Consider the following 16,834-nt stretch of genomic DNA (forward strand, 5'->3'; position numbering starts at 1 on the left):
GAGATTGACAAGAAAGTTGGCCGGTTGAAAACCAACAAAATCGCTGAAGCAGATCAACTACCAAACGAGCTTTTAAAATAAGATCGAGAAGCACTCGCGAGAGTACTACGCTGGGTGAATTGGGGTTAAGATTTGCGAGGAGGAAGTATTATTACCCGTTGCAAGAAAATAGAGAGCGAAGAAGGTGCAAAATCGCTAATAGACCTCCGCTGGTATGTTTAATCGTTATGGTGTCTTCTACAATAAGTGCGCGAATTGGCCAAGGAATACTGCGCCGAAAACACCGAAAGGGTTTTTCTTACAGGCGGAACTGTATGGGCGCTTACGCGTACAAATTTTCGCGCAACGCATAATACCGGAGGAATGGATGGAAGGTATCGTGTGTTCCATCTATAAAAAGGGCGACAAATTGGATTGCGGGAACTATCGCGCGATCATACTACTGAGCGATGCCTATGGGTGAACGCGCTACGATGGATTAGACGTTTGTTATCCTCCAACTGTTGCAGAAATGCCGTGAATACAACGTGCCCACACATAACTTGTTCATCGATTTTAAATCGGCGTTATAGAATCGACCGAGACCAGCTGTGACAGATTATGCACGAATACGGATTTCCGGATAAACTGATACGATTGATCAAGGCGACGATGGATCGAGTGATGTGCGTAGTTCGAGTAACAGGAACACTCTCGAGCCTCTTCGAATCTCGCAAAAGGTTACGGAAAGGTGATGGTCTTTTGTGCTGGCTATTTAACATCGCTTTAGAGGGGGTTCCATAAGGAGAGTGATGATAAACACGAGAGGAACGATTTTCACGAAGTCCGTTCAGCTGCTTGGTTTCGCTGATGATATTGATATTATACCTCGCAAATTTGATTTAGTGATGAAATCGAGGCGTTTGAAGAGTTTGTGTACTTTGGCTCACTGGTGACTGCCGTCAACGACACCAGCAGAGAAATTCAGAGACGCATTGTGGCAGGAAATCGAGCTTACTTCGGACTCCGCAGAACTCTACGATCGAACAAAGTTTGCCGCCACACGCTGATTAGACCGGTAGTCCTCAATAGGCACGAAGCATTGATTCTACGTGCAGAGGACCAACGCGTCCTTGGAATTTTCGAACGGATTTCGGGAAGACGAATGAACCACGAGCTGCATCAGTTGCTGAGAGAACCAACCATCGTCCACACCTCGAAAATCGGGAGGCCACGGTGGGCGGGTCACGTCATCAGGATGTCGGCTAGCAACCCGATTAAAATGGTCCTCGAGAGTCATCCGACCGGTACAAGAAGACGTGGTGCGCAGCGAGCTAGGTGGGTCGATCAAGTGGAGGGCGCTTTGCAGACCCTTCGCGGAACTGGAGACACCCAGCCATGGACCGAGTAGACTGGAGACGACTCCAATGTACAGCAGAGAACATTCAAGCCTTATTCTGACCGGTAAGGTAGAAAGTGGGTTAGGATTGGGTAACGTAAGAGTAGGAATGTTTGGATGTATAAAAAAGCTCATTTAACCTTCCAGGACGCGCGCCATCAAGCAACCGAAACTGCACCGCGCTCGCGCTGTATACGAAATGCGAGGTTTTTAGGTAGTGTTGTACTTTTTACAACTGCGCGCGCGCTGAAGGGTTAATAAAAGCAAAAGGACATTTCTTTCTAGGATTCCAGAACCTGAATCTATCTTCATTATTAATTATATTAAACATATCACTGATCTCTAACGATACCGGTATCTCTACTTGTATATCCATCTCTTTCCATCGTATTCTTCCGAAACACCAATCTACTCTGGGCGCCCTTACTGAGTGCTTTGCAATAATTCGTATTTTTTTTTTTTTTGTTTGTTCTGTGTACCTATACTGTTTATCGTCTTACAAAATCGATTGCTTATAGAATAGAGAAAAATGGAAATACTCACATGACTTCGAATAAAAAGGGCATCAAGTTTCATCCAATGCAAATACAAACGAAGATCCTTCCAGTACAGACAGACAAAACGCATTAAAAGACCCATTTCAAACTTTTCATTCGATTCATCGATGCTGGTCATTCAAGTTTTTTTTTACGAGAGGGGTTCGTTGAGTTCTTGTGCTTACTTTCCAATAAAGAAAAACAATTTTGTTAATATCTTAGCACAATTTAACCGTTAAGGTACTCATTCTTATGTTTTAGAGATATAAACCAAGCTGGCTATCGTTTTCTTACCCTTCGAAACTAGTTTTGAGTCTTTACAATTTCAAACGTGTTATTCGGTTCAATTTCAACAATTTGGATCTAACAAGATTGCAAGCAAATAAGAGGTAAGGAAAATAAGTTAAATAAGTCAATCTTGTTGTAGTTAACACACGGAAAATAGATCACCGCTTTTGGTGTTGAGATTTTTGGTCGAATTCACCAAAGATCAACTTTGGTAAATTGTACCATGTTTCTACCAACGTCGGCAAGCTTTTTTGATGTGCATTTTTCAATAAACTGTAATCTATGATAATCGTAAATCATCCTTTTGTCGACTGGTGGTCACACGTGGCTCTTGGTTCAGGAACACAATGCATCGCGCAGGATTTCGACTCCCACCCACCCAACTTCCCAACTTCAGGTTGACTCTGCATGCCATGTTTGTGGTTTATTAGGAAGTCAGTGGCGAAATGCCGACTTGCCGCGGGTCGGCCCCAGGTACGGTTACGGTCTCTAGATTCTTGAGCAGCAGCGACAGCCATGGTTTGGTGGATTTGTCCTCCTGGAGGCAGGCAGCAAACGTTCCGTCGCGCAACTGATCCGGCAGGCACTGGCGGAGCGCTTCTCGAGCTCTGCGGGAGAAGAGGAAGAATATTGGTGAATATTACGTTGTTAACGTCCAAGGTGTCTCACAATTTAAATCTTCAAATAATGCACTAGCCATTCTCCGAGTACACGCGCCACCTCGAATTCATATCCGTCTGTCTGTAGATTCACTACTGCCATTCTGAACCAGTAATCCTGATATTCTTGATAAATGCGTTGATTGTTCGTGTAGACGATGATACATTTCAGCAAAGATTCAGGTTACAGAGATACTTTTCCAAATGTTTATAAGGGGACCCCGTTCCATGAATAAAGCATTCGCGGTAGATTCTAGTACGATTCAAGTCAGACTCTTTGTTTTGAAATATCCGAAACCACCTAATTTTCTTCGGGTAACCAGTCCCTTTTGGAGGAGAATCTTGTTTTAGAACAAGCCACAGAGTGGATATCTTCGAGTAACCAGTCCCTTTTGGAAGAGAGAGTTTTTGAGGTACGGAAATTCTGTATTATCTCGACGGCAATAAAGAGTAAATCCTTCGCTTCCTCTAGGTTGAACACTCCCTCACATAAACCATTCCCTGACACGGACTTCAAGTTTTAGAACTCTAGTGATAAAACCCGAATCGGAATGCCCGCGAATAGGTTTAGTTTTCCTAGACAAAATCAAGCTATAAAAACAGCAGCAATGATCGTCAACTAAAAGGCGAACTGCCGAATAAAATACAATTCCAGCCAGGATTACGGATGGACCCAATTCAATTACAACGAGGTTTCAGTCTTCCTGTGATCGGAAGGTGTTATCCACCTGGATAACATGGCATATTTCTGTTCTGTGTTGTACTGTGTCCGTTTGTAATGTCTCTTGTTTGTGCACTTATTGACAGTAAATTACGAACCCTGGACTCAATTACTAATGATAAAAAAGGAAGAAAAGTGAAATTATTGTAGATTCTCCTAACTTTCATGCAATGTATTGACCAGAAATATGTTATTTTTGCTTTCATAGTTGAATATTTTGCATTACTCCACCTCACATTTGATTGCCAATAAGGTTCTACGTTCAGTGATTTATTGATATTTTGTAATAATTTATTTTCTTTTTTTTGTAACAGTATACCTTAAGGAATTGGCATCCCTATCCCACCAGTGCAATGTTTTCGTAACCATCATAACATCGGCACAAGCCTAGGGTTCAAGCTTAGCAATCTCTCTATAAACACAGCAGCACAGTTTTTATGCGGGACAAGAAAAAAAAAAGACCATATCAGTATCTTGGAATACCTTTGCATACAGCGAAACGTTTGCAAAGATGTGTTATCACACTTGACCTGATCATCAACCAGACGAAGATATCATTATTGCTGTTGTTCAAGCGGAAGAAAACATTCAAATTGCGTTAGACGAAGCATTAGATAGCAGTTACTAGCAGGGTTGTGCAGTTTCAGGATGGTCAATGTCCAATGAGAGTATATTACAGGTGAGGAAGAAGAAGAGATGGCTATGTATTAGTAAGGAAAGAAAAATGTAAACACAAATAGTGACGTCACTATTTGACACGCGTTCTTATGGGAGCTCGCTTTGCTTGTAGTAGTGACATGTTTTGCACCAGACACGGATCTCACGCACACGAAGTATCTTCTTCCTCACCTCTATTAGACTCTCATTGGTCAATGTCGAATGACACTCGCTCTAACTATCATTTCATACGACAAACGCAGTCCATCAAAACATAATCGATTCACGCAAAAGCCACTCAAGATAACCCTCGTTCAATGCAGAGTCAACCACATCCAACAGCAGCGATCGTCTCTTGTTTTCGAACCACACGATGAAACACCGAAGCGAGTTTTTGTTCTACGCTTTGCATTCTATTCATAGGGCTTGCTATGTTTGTGTTTGCTACGCCATGCAATACTACTTAACAAATTGACCCTCATCCTGGCATTTTCAGACGAGAGTCACCCAGCATTGAGTGACATAGCTCTGCGTCGGAACGACGGTTAAGAAGCGTTCGGCTACTCAAGAGATTTGCAGAGAAAGAGCGTGGCGGCGGCAGCCACCGTATCAATGCGTTCGTCTCGAATGTGTTCGATAGCAACATAGAGACGGTCGGCTGTAGCGTTGATGGAGGAAGAAGGGCAATGTTGATGTTGCGGCTTTTTTTGTGTTATGATGGTGATAATGCACAAGACTGGTTACTAGCCACAGAAGTCCAATGTCGCGACTGTTCGTGTGACTGGTTTGCCACGCCCTCAGCGTTTGCCACGTCAGTAGCGGTACTACACGGAGAAAAAAATAAAGTCAAGTCAATCATATTGCGGTCCCAAACAAGCATATTTGTGCACTGACTTTTATATAATCCTATTTCGAGATTGTATTGCGCATAATAGGTCGAAGAATAATGGAAGCTTGAATTAAGCAGGATTGATGATCTCTTTAGAACAAGAAGTATGGTTGATTCAATCATAATATGCTTACATCAACAATATTTATGGTTGATAATTTGACAGTTCACTTATTGTCATGGTAGATTCAAGCATGTTTATGTTTAACTTGACCCTTAACTTGAGTCGTGAACTAACTATACCGGATGATTGATTTAAGGTGCTTCAAGCATACATAGAAAATCGCTGTTATTTCATTTAAAAAATAATGAAAATCTTCAAATTTTTGCATGAACGCTTCCATAATACAGTAAAGACCCGATTTTTTCGGCCCCATTTTGCGACAAACTTTTTGCTCTCGTTATCTTGCGGTCAAACTTTAACCAATCAATTCCTGTTTATCATCAAACTACAGCTTAAATGCAGAATATAGAGGAATAAAAAGTTTGAAAAACTGTACAGGTTTTTGAGGAGAGCAAAAAATGTGATCTGAAAAGGGGCTGATAAAATCGGGTCACTAATGTAGTATTGCGCATTGCGCAGTTATAAGTGCGACGATGAAGTGCGGAATCTCAAATTAAAGTGCAATTTTGCGTCAGATCATTCCGGTGTCTTCACCGCACTTATTCATTAGCTCGTGATGAATAAGTGTGGTGAAGACACCGGAACGATTTGATGCAATATCGCACTTTTATTTGAGATTACGCACTTTGTCGCAGTCCAGTTAGCAATGCAATAAACTATAGTATGTGTGTGCAATATGTTCTAACAAGTCTATTTAACGAAAGCTTACGCTCACTTCAACACCAGGTAGCAGGAAAATGGGAAATTTCTTGTTGAAAGAATGACTTCGTCAAAAATGCCCTTTCTCCGTTGCAAATACCACTTTTCTCACTTTTTCTTATAGAAATATGCATCTCAGAGGATGAAGCAAGCCATTTCTTGAGATAAAAGTAAATTTTCTTCTAGTTGTGCTTGGATCCGATAGGTACTTGAAAACAAATTTTGACAAAACTTGAATTCATTTTGGGAAAATTATAAAATTATTATATTATTATATAAATTATTATAAAAGTGTCAAATTAATTTTGTTTGCCGAAACAAAAGATCTTCTACTGTCTACTAGATGGACTTTTATAAACGATCATTTAATACAATTAAAGTATGTATTGATATAATAAAATAGACAGCGCCATTGAAGATAGAAAATGGTTTTGCGTCAGCGGAACGGGAGATGATGTTCAATCAGTTGTCGTAAGAAGAGAGAATCCTCAAGCGACTCATTACAGTCACAGCCTTTCCAGTTTACCATCAATAGAGCGATGACCGGTCGGGACAACTGGACAACATGGAAGTTTGCTGTTGAAACATTATGTACCTGGATCTAGAGGATCTCTGGGAAGTTATGAAGCCCTCTTCTGAAACTGAAGGATACGATGCAGTCAAGGACCGTAAGGCTCGTGCAAGGATAATTTTGCTTATGGACCCCGTGAACTATGTTCACGTACAAGATGCGAAGACGGCTAACAAAGTATGGGCAAAACTGGAACCCGCCTTTGAAGATAATGGGCTGACCAGGCTAAGGAAACTCGCCACTACAAATCTCTCATTATGCGATTCAATGAGTTCCAACATCCAAATCATCTCTACTGTGCCTCTATTGCGCAGGGTTATATTTGAGATATCCGTGGAGTGGATTGGGACCCTCCTTCTAGCTGGTCTACCTGAAGAGTGCAAGCACATGCTGATGGCACTGGAAAACTCCAGTATTACGATCACTAGGGGTGTTATTAAAACAAAACTGCAGCAGAAAGTTCGTTCATCGTCGGGCAAAACTGCGTTTGTTGGTTAGTTTGTACACCCGTATAGGCTAAACAAGCAAGCCGTAACCAATCCGCGGGCAGCTGAGCGTGAGCCATGTAAGGAAACAAAATGCAAGGACTGTCACAAATTCGGCCATATCGCGATGGATTGCAGAAAGGATCTGAATTCGAACCAAACAAAAATTTCGTAAGTCTGGACTATTTAGCAGAAATTCCTTTTGGTACCCCAAAAAACAGTGTTTCAACAGTGATTCAAGTCTATTCTGATTATGAAAATCTGCAAGAACAAGAAGTTTGGGAACCCAGAAGTCCCATACAAAAGTTGGGAGAGAGGGGATCTGAAGTTGTCAAATTTCATTACGTTATATTCAAATGAACCCTTAGAACTATAAATTATAGCAAGTTCGTCATTCGTCAACTTTCCGATTTGTTGAATCGCAAGAACTCTGAAAACGAAATCCATCTCTTAACTCATAGCCTTTAGAATAGATACTAACCACGAAACAGAAACCAACTTTAACATCATTTAAAACAGCTATGAAAAGTTTAATTTAAGTAGTTATTGACTTACTTGTAATCTACATTTAGAAATTTGCCTATTCACTTTTGTATTGTCAAACTCGTAATTCTGTTAATTTATTACTCTGTCACAATGTTTAATATCCAAACTGAAATTTCCTTGACCTTATATATGGTACATCCAATAGGTTATCGTTATGAATAAATAAAACAATTACAATTACAATTACTAACCTTGGATTATCAGACAGTCTCAGGTAGCACCGAACAACGTGTTTCAACAGTCTTGCTGAGGGTTCCTTCGAGAGGGAGATGACCATCTTGCCCTGAAACAATAAAACCGTTGAAAATCCCTCTTACAGTTGCTCTCCACACCGATTCTTACCAGAATAATGGCCACATGGGAGAATCGATCGTACGTATGGCAAATGTACGAGAGGCCGCTATCGTCCAACAGAATCTTCTGCAGGATGAACGTCGCCACCGTCTTGCTCAGTTCTGAGCCGGATTCCATTATCCGCAAGCACAGCGGAATGATCTCCGTGGTCAGCAGGAAGGTAATCACTTCCTGCTCGTCGGTTTTCACCAGCGCTCCGATCACTCCGAGCGAGGTCAACCGCAGATACTCGAATGGACGCGTCTTGGACGTGGTGTGCAGGAACGGATACAGGAACAGCGGAATATGGGCCGCCAGGAAAACGGATCGGGTCTCCGGATGGGACGCCACACACTGCAGCAAGGCCAACGCGTTGCAGACCCGGTTCGATTGGTGAGCCGTCAGAGTGGCCGGATTGATCGACGGATAGATGTTGATGATTTCCTGCAACAGTGCCGCCGTGGTTCCGAAACTGTGCCACAGCATCGGAGCAAGATCAGGCACCGATTCGCGCTTTTTGCTCAGCTCCAGCAGGGCGGTTTCACGCGTTTCCGGATTCGACAGCTCGTTGATCCATTGGAAGACTTTCTCGCTATTGGCCGCCGCCTGCAGACTGGCGGGGCTCTGCTGGGTGGTCATCGTTGCGGCAGCCAGCTTGAAAGAATCCCGAATCAAACGCTCTGCAACCAACAATAAAACAAAAACAAGAACAATATTTTTTTCCATTCTAAAAATAGAACACCCGAATGAAGAAGAAGCAAATCCGTACCAACCTTTCACGAGTCGAAAACCACCTGAATTTCACGTTCCGATGCCAACCAACAAGATATTCCTCCTCACTCGAACACCTTCTCAGCGCTTCGCACAAAATCACTCACTTTAGCAACGAATTTCCCAGGAAAAATCCGGATCAATTTCACCGATTTTCCTGCGCGACACCCTTTTGCTTGCTTTTCTAGTGGCTTCCGTTGCGATTTTTGTTCTTTTTCTTCACGGCTGGTGGCAGAAAATCGGCCGTCGCTGTCAAAGGAGCGTCGTCCCACACGCACACCAACGCAAAACTGAAGTGAGAAAAGACATGCGTTGCATGATTTGTTTTGACATCCGTTGCCGCATCGGCCATCCATCAAGAATTGGGTTCTTTAGGGGTATCCGGATTATTTCATAATTGGATTCCCGGATAAAAACTTACCATAGGGTGTTTGGTGAAAACCATTCCTGCACCATACAGTGTACCAGCTACAATAATGTATATTGTAATGAAATGGATCACTAAAAGCTTCGCACATTGTAGCTACTATACATTTACATTCGATTCTTATGTAACAATACATTATACTGTTTTTCTTACGTTTGAACCATTCACTTTTCCGAAACATTATTTTCCCGTGCATTTTAAATTATTTATTCAGTTTTAGATTTTTTCCGTGCTTTGTTTTGTTGATGTTTGTGACTTTTTTGATGCAAAGGAAAGGAAAGAAAAAAGTGAATAGTCTATTTTACGAAACGACAACAGTGTTGATATAGATATTAACACTCACGGACTTGGGCGCAACCTCCTGTCAAATTTTCATTCATGAAATGAGCGATCAGCTGATCCGAAACGTCTCGTAGAATGGCTCATAAGTTGAAACATCAATTTAAAGTCAATAAAATGTTTAAATAAGTAGTAAACCAGATGTCTTAAGAACTGCAGATCCAAGAGATATGGCGGGATAGGTATGTAGAGTGCGATGAGAGGAATACGATTGACGAACTTTATCTTTGACTGATCTTAGAGCCATCTTTAACATATGGACTGGACTGAATACTGAAAGAAATTCTAATATAGGTTCGTCTGTGGGTTCGCTTTTTAACCTAACTTATACTTGAATCGAACTTGACAGTTTTCTCTTGAGTTGTTATGTATTTCCCCGTGTATTTCAAACTTTAGTCAAACTGGAGCCTTAGTTTGCGAAACCCGGTTATCTGGCTGGTGGAGCATGGGAGCCTAAGCTTCAACTGTTAATGCAATCAGAGACTACTCAGACCTCGACTCAGACTTAGACGTGGGCGATCCAATATATAAAGGGTTATCCAAAACGCTCTGGAGAATTCCCAAAGAGCATTCTCATAATGCTAGTAAGCCTAAGATGTCATTAACAGGAAGAAAATGACAAGATAATATAACATTATATGGTTTATGTTATGTAAAACAATACAACACAACAAAAGAGAACCATTCCAAAACCATTTAATTAAATGTATAACCAGTAGTGAAACTACAATTAAGAACAATATCAGGCCAAACATTTCAATAGGTCCTATCTGCATTTGAGAGGCTCTCTTTGGTCACTTTCTCTTTCAACTACTGCAATGTAAGGGTACACTTTTCAACTACTTTTGCAGTACAAATCAAAAGACGATTGTTTTGACTATCGTTCAATGCAAGGAGACAATCATGATACAAAAAAACAGCTGAGATATTAACGAAAGAGAGGGAAACCAAAGAGAGCCTCTCTTCTGCAGATTGGACCTTTAGACATGTTTGGCCTGATATATTTACGGTACATTTTATTGTTTGAAACCATATGTGTACCATACAATGTACGGTTTATTAAAACCCACGTACCAGTATTTATTACAATGCATTTACAATATAATGTATGGTTTTGCAAAAAAATATATGGAGAAAAATATTTTTTTATATTGTTACGATACTTAACCACCCATATAGTATATTGTAAAAAATTTATTTACTATTTACTGTATGGTGCCTACATTACATTTTATTGTTTTTGTATTTTTATTCTTACAGTGGTGTCTATTGTAAAAATATGGTTTTAAATTGTACTGTTACAATACAACGTTCGGTTTTTCTACTGTATTTTTTATTCGGGTTCTCCGCCCAAAAATTAGTCAAAATCCAAAATTTCATAATTTTTTAATTATTTTTAAAATGCTTTAAAGTTTGTATTGTATTGTATTGTATTGTATTTATTTATATGGAAAATTTTTTGTTTGGGTCGAACTGTCACTTTAACGATTGAACTGTCATTCTATCCACGAAAATTAAAACTGTTTTGTTGATTTAACCATTAAAACAAGGGTGTTGGATTCCAATAAAATCACGTTACACTCGGAAAAATGAGCTCTTTCGATTAGGCTATAGAAAATAGCAATATTTTATTCACTAAATAACCCAATTGTATTTTGTTAAGCCGAATGACGATAGGCTGAAACCAAGGGGCGGGACAGTGAGTAACTCTGTGCAAATCTGAAGTATTTTGAGTAACTCTGAGCAAGTCTGAGCTTTTTCGTGACTTGAAATTCCCACCTTTCAACAATCTTGGTTTTGACTATCTGTCAACCACTTGTCATGGTCAACCATCCGTCAAAACAAAATCTTCATATTTGCAAAAAAAATATTTCGTAGTTTTCGATACAAGCTCGTGGAAAAAGAAAGTTGAAAGTGGTAAAAAGATACGGTAGAAAACCTAGAAACCTTGCCAGCAGAAAATCCGCTGAAATCCAATGCAACAACTGTAAGTTTATTTTCATTATTATTTAAATAGAGTAGAGGTGCAGTGAAAAATAGTTTCTGACAAAATCCGAAGGAGGCTCCGTTGGAGGCAATCTTCAGCATCACAAACATAACCACAAAAACCGAACTTGATTGCTTTTCCTTGTGGAAAAGAACACCCGTGCTTGCACCCGTTTTACGTCATTCCCATGAGAATGCACTAAATTGTGATGATTCTGAAAGTGTTGTTCTTTTCCATAATCATCGCGGGTAAATTTGTAGAAACCTACAAAGAGAAACATTACAACGGCTCCGTGGTGTGCTAGTGAGTTGATGTCTCCGCCTTCAGCGAAAGTTCCTTGTTGGTTGAACGAGATCCTCAGTGTTTCTAGTATTTGATCGTACAATTTTATTGACTTATTCAAGGGCCATCGAGTGTTGTCAATGCGGTTCCCATTATACACGCAGAAAAATAAATTGTAAACACAATTAAATCAAATATACTATATTAACAATATAGGTCACTCTTACGATTTTTTGGCGACACCTTTTTAGTGAATGTGGCGCCACCAAGCGTCAGAAGAGGTACTACTACACACTAAATACATGTGCTATCCGAATGACATTTATTCTGTCGAACTGTCATTGCATGGTGGGGATGCCCATTTCTTCTGAAATAATCGATTAAAAATTAATCGATTTTTTTTCAACTACTCAAATTAGAACAAATTTTATTCTCTCTTCTTGAACAATTTCTGGCGTATATTATCGTCGCAGCACCAAATCGAAGTTGTGACTCGTGCAACATGAGAAGTAAATTTGAACCGATAAACGTTCATAACAGATTTAAACACAGACGACCCAAATCGAACTTTCCATTAGTGATGAACGGTATTTTCTCCGGAAATTACACAAGATTTTCCTTGTGGGATCCCTTTAGGAATTGCACCTTGGATTTTTTTTTCTCCAAGATGCTTCCTGAATCTCTAGGGGGATTCCCCCTAGAAATTATTCTGGAATTATTTTAGGAACTCCTTTCGGGATTGCTCAGGGAATGCGTTCCGGCGTTCCTCCTCCATCCTCCAACATTTTTTTTTATCTGGGATTACATATCTCCATGAATAAAAAGCAATCAGTAAAGTACTAGATTTGTAGTATAATGATTTGTATAATGAGAAAGTAAATTCTCCGTTACTGCAATAAAATGGTAACTGCAATAATGGTAACAAAAAAGCAAGGGTTTTATGACTGTTTGCGTGATTTGATGCTGTTTGAGCAAAACTTTGGGTAACTGTGTTGTTGTATTCTCATTTAATGCAACTTCAACAACATATTTCCCCAAAGTTTTGCTCAAGCAGCATCAAACTAGGCTAAGAATCATAATACCCATGAGTTTGCACCGTTTCAATGCAGAAACGGAGAGTTTTGCATCTCACCATAAAAAAAACCAACTCATTACTACAAATCTAGTATTCACTTATTCTTTCTGGGAATCCCGGAAAAAAGTACTTCTGAAGACATTCCAAATTTATAGAAATCTCGGAAGGAATCACAAAAATAATTCCTGGAGGATTTCTAATACTTCAAAGAGGGAACTTCTGAAGGAATCCTGGAAAGATCCCTCGAAAAATATTACAGTAGACGTTCGATAAGTGCAACATGTTTACGTTTCAGATACCGAATGAAATTCGCTAACTGCAATGAATGACAGCCGTCAAACAGTTGTCGATTGCTATTGGACGCAGCCAGAATGCACTCAAAAACATCGCACTGCAGCTGTAGTGCATCCGAAAAACATCGCAACTCTGTTGACGTTTTGTTTTTGACAGATAGCGGTGCGATAACTGCAAAATTGTTGCGCTTAGCGGTCTTGCAGTTAAAAAGCATTGCAGTTAAACCGTTTGCACCGAACGAACGTCTACTGTAATTAAATTGTTCATATAAAATCGCATTGGTGATTTATAAAGTCACTTTGGAATTTCTCCGAAATTTCAAAAGAAATTCCTTGAAAAATCCCAGAAGACTCGGTGGAAATCCGTAAAGGACGGAGTGAATTCCAAAAGGAACTTTTGGAGGAATGCTGGTGGAAATCCTGGTTGAAATTCCCAGAAGGAGGCATTTTTAAAGGAACTCTTGGATTAATCCTTCAAACAACTCCTGGTCATTCTTGGAAAATTTTGGAGGAATTCCAGAAGGAACTCCGGGAGGTATTTGTAAAAAAAAACTTCTGAGGGAATTGTTGAAGGAGCTGATCTTCTGCAGGAATCCAAGAAAAAACTCCAAGAAACTCTTATAAGGAAATCCGATAAGGAACTTCTTGACGAATACTAGAAGAGAATTCTTGAGGATTCCTAGAATTAATTCTTGAAGGAACATCAGAAGAAATTGCTGGAGTAATTTCAGTAGGAACTAACTCCTGGGGGTTCCTCGAAGGAACCACTGGAGAAATTTAAGAAAAAAAAAACTTTAAATCAATCTCTGACGGCACTCCTGGAGGAATTTCAAAATGAATCTCAAAAAAAAAACTAGAAGGAAACCAAGGGGAATGACATATCCTTTTCTAATCGGAAAACCCGCGTATATCCGTTCCTAATCGTCGCTAACTGCTGCTAACTGAGCCGCAAGCTTTGCAAGGATTTCGCGACGATCGTGTAAATGTTCAATCTTTGACAGCACAATGTTCACACATCCAACAACAAAGGAAACCGATTAGTCCGGAATAAAACAACCAGTACAGTGACGATTCGTTCGTTGAGAGCTCGTTAGATGGGCTGTCTCGATGGTTGAATGTTCACTGGTTAGGGCAAAACCCAACTAAAAAGTACTGTCAATGTCAAAACAGATGTCAAAACGAGTTTGACGTCTGACTGCCGTCGCATCACAGCTCCTGTATACAGAACGTTTGCGCAAGTATGTGAGTGTTTCATGACGTCTTTCTTGTCACTTGCGTGTGTCTAGATCATTTTGATCAGTTGTCAGTTGCCCCAACGAACGAACACGATTCGATAATCGGGGCGCAGTCGTGACCCAACCAGCGAATCCAGACTGTATTTGGATAAACTCACAGTTCACTTCGGAAGAACAACGAAATTAATCGAAATTAAATTTGACGGGTTCGATTCTCAGGTCCGGCTCCGGAGCTCATTTTTTGTAAGCACGGAACGCCCAAACGTTGAAATTTCGTGCATCTGTCCATTAGCTTGTGCACCCTTGGATTCAATGTCTTGCACTCTGCCACAAGAAATTTGACGTGCATTTGGTTGGTGATCTTCCGGTTTTTTGTAAGCTATCCAATCCGATGTATGTATGTCAGCGTGGACATTAAAAAAGATGATATTAAAAGTCATTGTCAAAGGAAAATAGCAACCACCAGGGCAAATTATAAGTTAATTTTGAGGGGGAAAATTTTAAATTTCGAAGTGAAACGATTTCGGTGGCGTTACAATGAGGGAGCACTCAAATTCTTCTACAGATGTATTCGTAGATGTCATCTAATGAAATAAAGAACATTTAGCTCACCACTGGACTATCGCACGAGTTTTCATGAGTGCGAAAACGTAAATTAAAGTGCGCGATTGCAACAAATCAACTTGGTGTGTTCAGAGCACTTATTCAGCATATCAAAGAAATAATGCGCTGAAGACATCAACTGGATTTGATGCAATCGCGCACTTTTATTAACGTTTTCGCACTTAAGGACTGTATCGGAAATTAACTATAAACGTTCAAAATGCTCTATCTCGAAGCATGATTGGTCTTTTCATTCCGGTTCTTCTAAGAAATCTTCACAATATAATTAAGTTTAGAACAGGTTGAAGAAATTTGGAAAATGTTTAGTATTATTGAGAATATGGTTCTATGAGTATACTACACAAAACAACAATCTGTACAAACTGCATTTTTTTTAAATTTTTTACAACGTTTCAATCATTTGTTGCAAAAAAAAATGTACGAGGAAAAATCTGGAAAATAATGATTATTACTAGCAGTTATGTACACATAACATATCACTCAATCCGACTTTTAAAATTCTTATTTTGGATAGAAAAACCTCCAACATTCAGAATATGGTCTATCCCAAAAAAACACCTACTTTTTGGTCGAACTTTGACACTATGTTTCAAATATCTTCAGAGGTTATAAAATTCCATTCTTTGGTAAAACTACCTCTTCAACAGATTTAAATACATACCCAATTAAAAAAATGGAAATATTCAACTTTATGAAAAATTTCAATTTTAAGAATTGCCCTAATCTGCGGAGGGAATTTTTCTTGATAAAAATAATTTCCCTATATCATGAGCATTCTGGAAAAGAATATATTTGCGCAAAAAAGAGAGACAAAATAGTATTTTCCCACAGTTTCGCAATTTCAAATTTTTAAGAGGTGTCCAAAATTTTAAGAACTTATGTGTAATCTTTGAGATAAAAGTCCAAGGTAAATGATTATTTTTTGAAAATTAGAATTGTCATTCTTTATTTAAGAATTTTTTATAGTATCTCCAAGAATAAACTTATGTTTATTTCGAACAGATTTTTTTTTAGGCAATTGTGAATGTTTATAGTTAATTTCCTATACAGTCCTTATAAAGACCGAGTGCGCAGTCCAGTGGTGAACTTAACGCACAATATTATTTTGTTTGTGTATATTGTAAATCGATTATTTATTATTCGATTATTTTGGAACAAAAAACATTGACACCCCTAACATATTTTTTTCTGAAATGTCACCTTGCACGGTAAACAAAAATTGATCAAAATACAATTATTGACTTTTTCTGACAGCAGGTGGTGCTGTAATCATTCGTAAACAGCGTCTCCGTGTCGTTGTATGTGAAAACACGAAGTGACCTATATTGTTAATATAGTATATTTGATTAAATTCTAGTTCGAATCAACCGATTTTTCAGTTTACTATAGCGACAAACTGATTTCTAGTTTAAGCTGAACCTGTTCTATTGTTTGATAATACAAATATTTTCATTTGTTGAAATTTTTGACAGTTTGTTAAAACAAACAGAGATATGGTATTTTCAACATGAAATAATGGATTGATTCAAACGACAGCACTTTTGCCACTAACAAACCCGGAATGTGCTTGTGTTGGTGACGGCAGCAGCTGCGGCAGCTCGGAAATCTATTTTTAGACCGTCGGTAAGCGGATGGGGAGGAGAACGACTAAAAAAAGACAAAAAAGGCGAAACCGATCCACTTTTTGTGGATGCTGTCGTGAGTACCTGCGCGTTATCCATCACGGCCAAAGCTGCACTTGGAAGTTGGCGTGATGGATTTGCTGCACCTTCTTCGTTGTGGCGATGTTGGGGTAAGCATTTTATAGATGTGTGAGTGCTTTAGGACCATGTTTATGGTTTTTATTTTGTTGAAACAAATGAAATTTTTGACATTATATGAAATGATGCTAATCGGTTGTTTCTATCGATAAACT

General features: G+C 39.3%; 1 protein-coding gene across 1 annotated transcript; it reads right to left on the minus strand.

The window, feature by feature from the left end:
• Positions 1-1,679: 1,679 nt before the first annotated feature.
• LOC109403422 (CCR4-NOT transcription complex subunit 9) lies at positions 1,680-8,931 on the minus strand. Its single transcript, XM_019676253.3, has 4 exons — positions 8,660-8,931; positions 7,896-8,566; positions 7,745-7,836; positions 1,680-2,810 (listed from the first exon to the last, which is right to left on the minus strand). The coding sequence occupies exons 2-4, from the start codon at positions 8,523-8,525 to the stop codon at positions 2,630-2,632; spliced, it is 903 nt and encodes a 300-aa protein (XP_019531798.1). The 5' UTR covers positions 8,526-8,566; positions 8,660-8,931; the 3' UTR covers positions 1,680-2,629.
• Positions 8,932-16,834: the final 7,903 nt, after the last annotated feature.

The sequence above is a fragment of the Aedes albopictus genome, chromosome 3, assembly GCF_035046485.1.
Source record: "Aedes albopictus strain Foshan chromosome 3, AalbF5, whole genome shotgun sequence".
Lineage (NCBI taxonomy): Eukaryota > Metazoa > Arthropoda > Insecta > Diptera > Culicidae > Aedes > Aedes albopictus.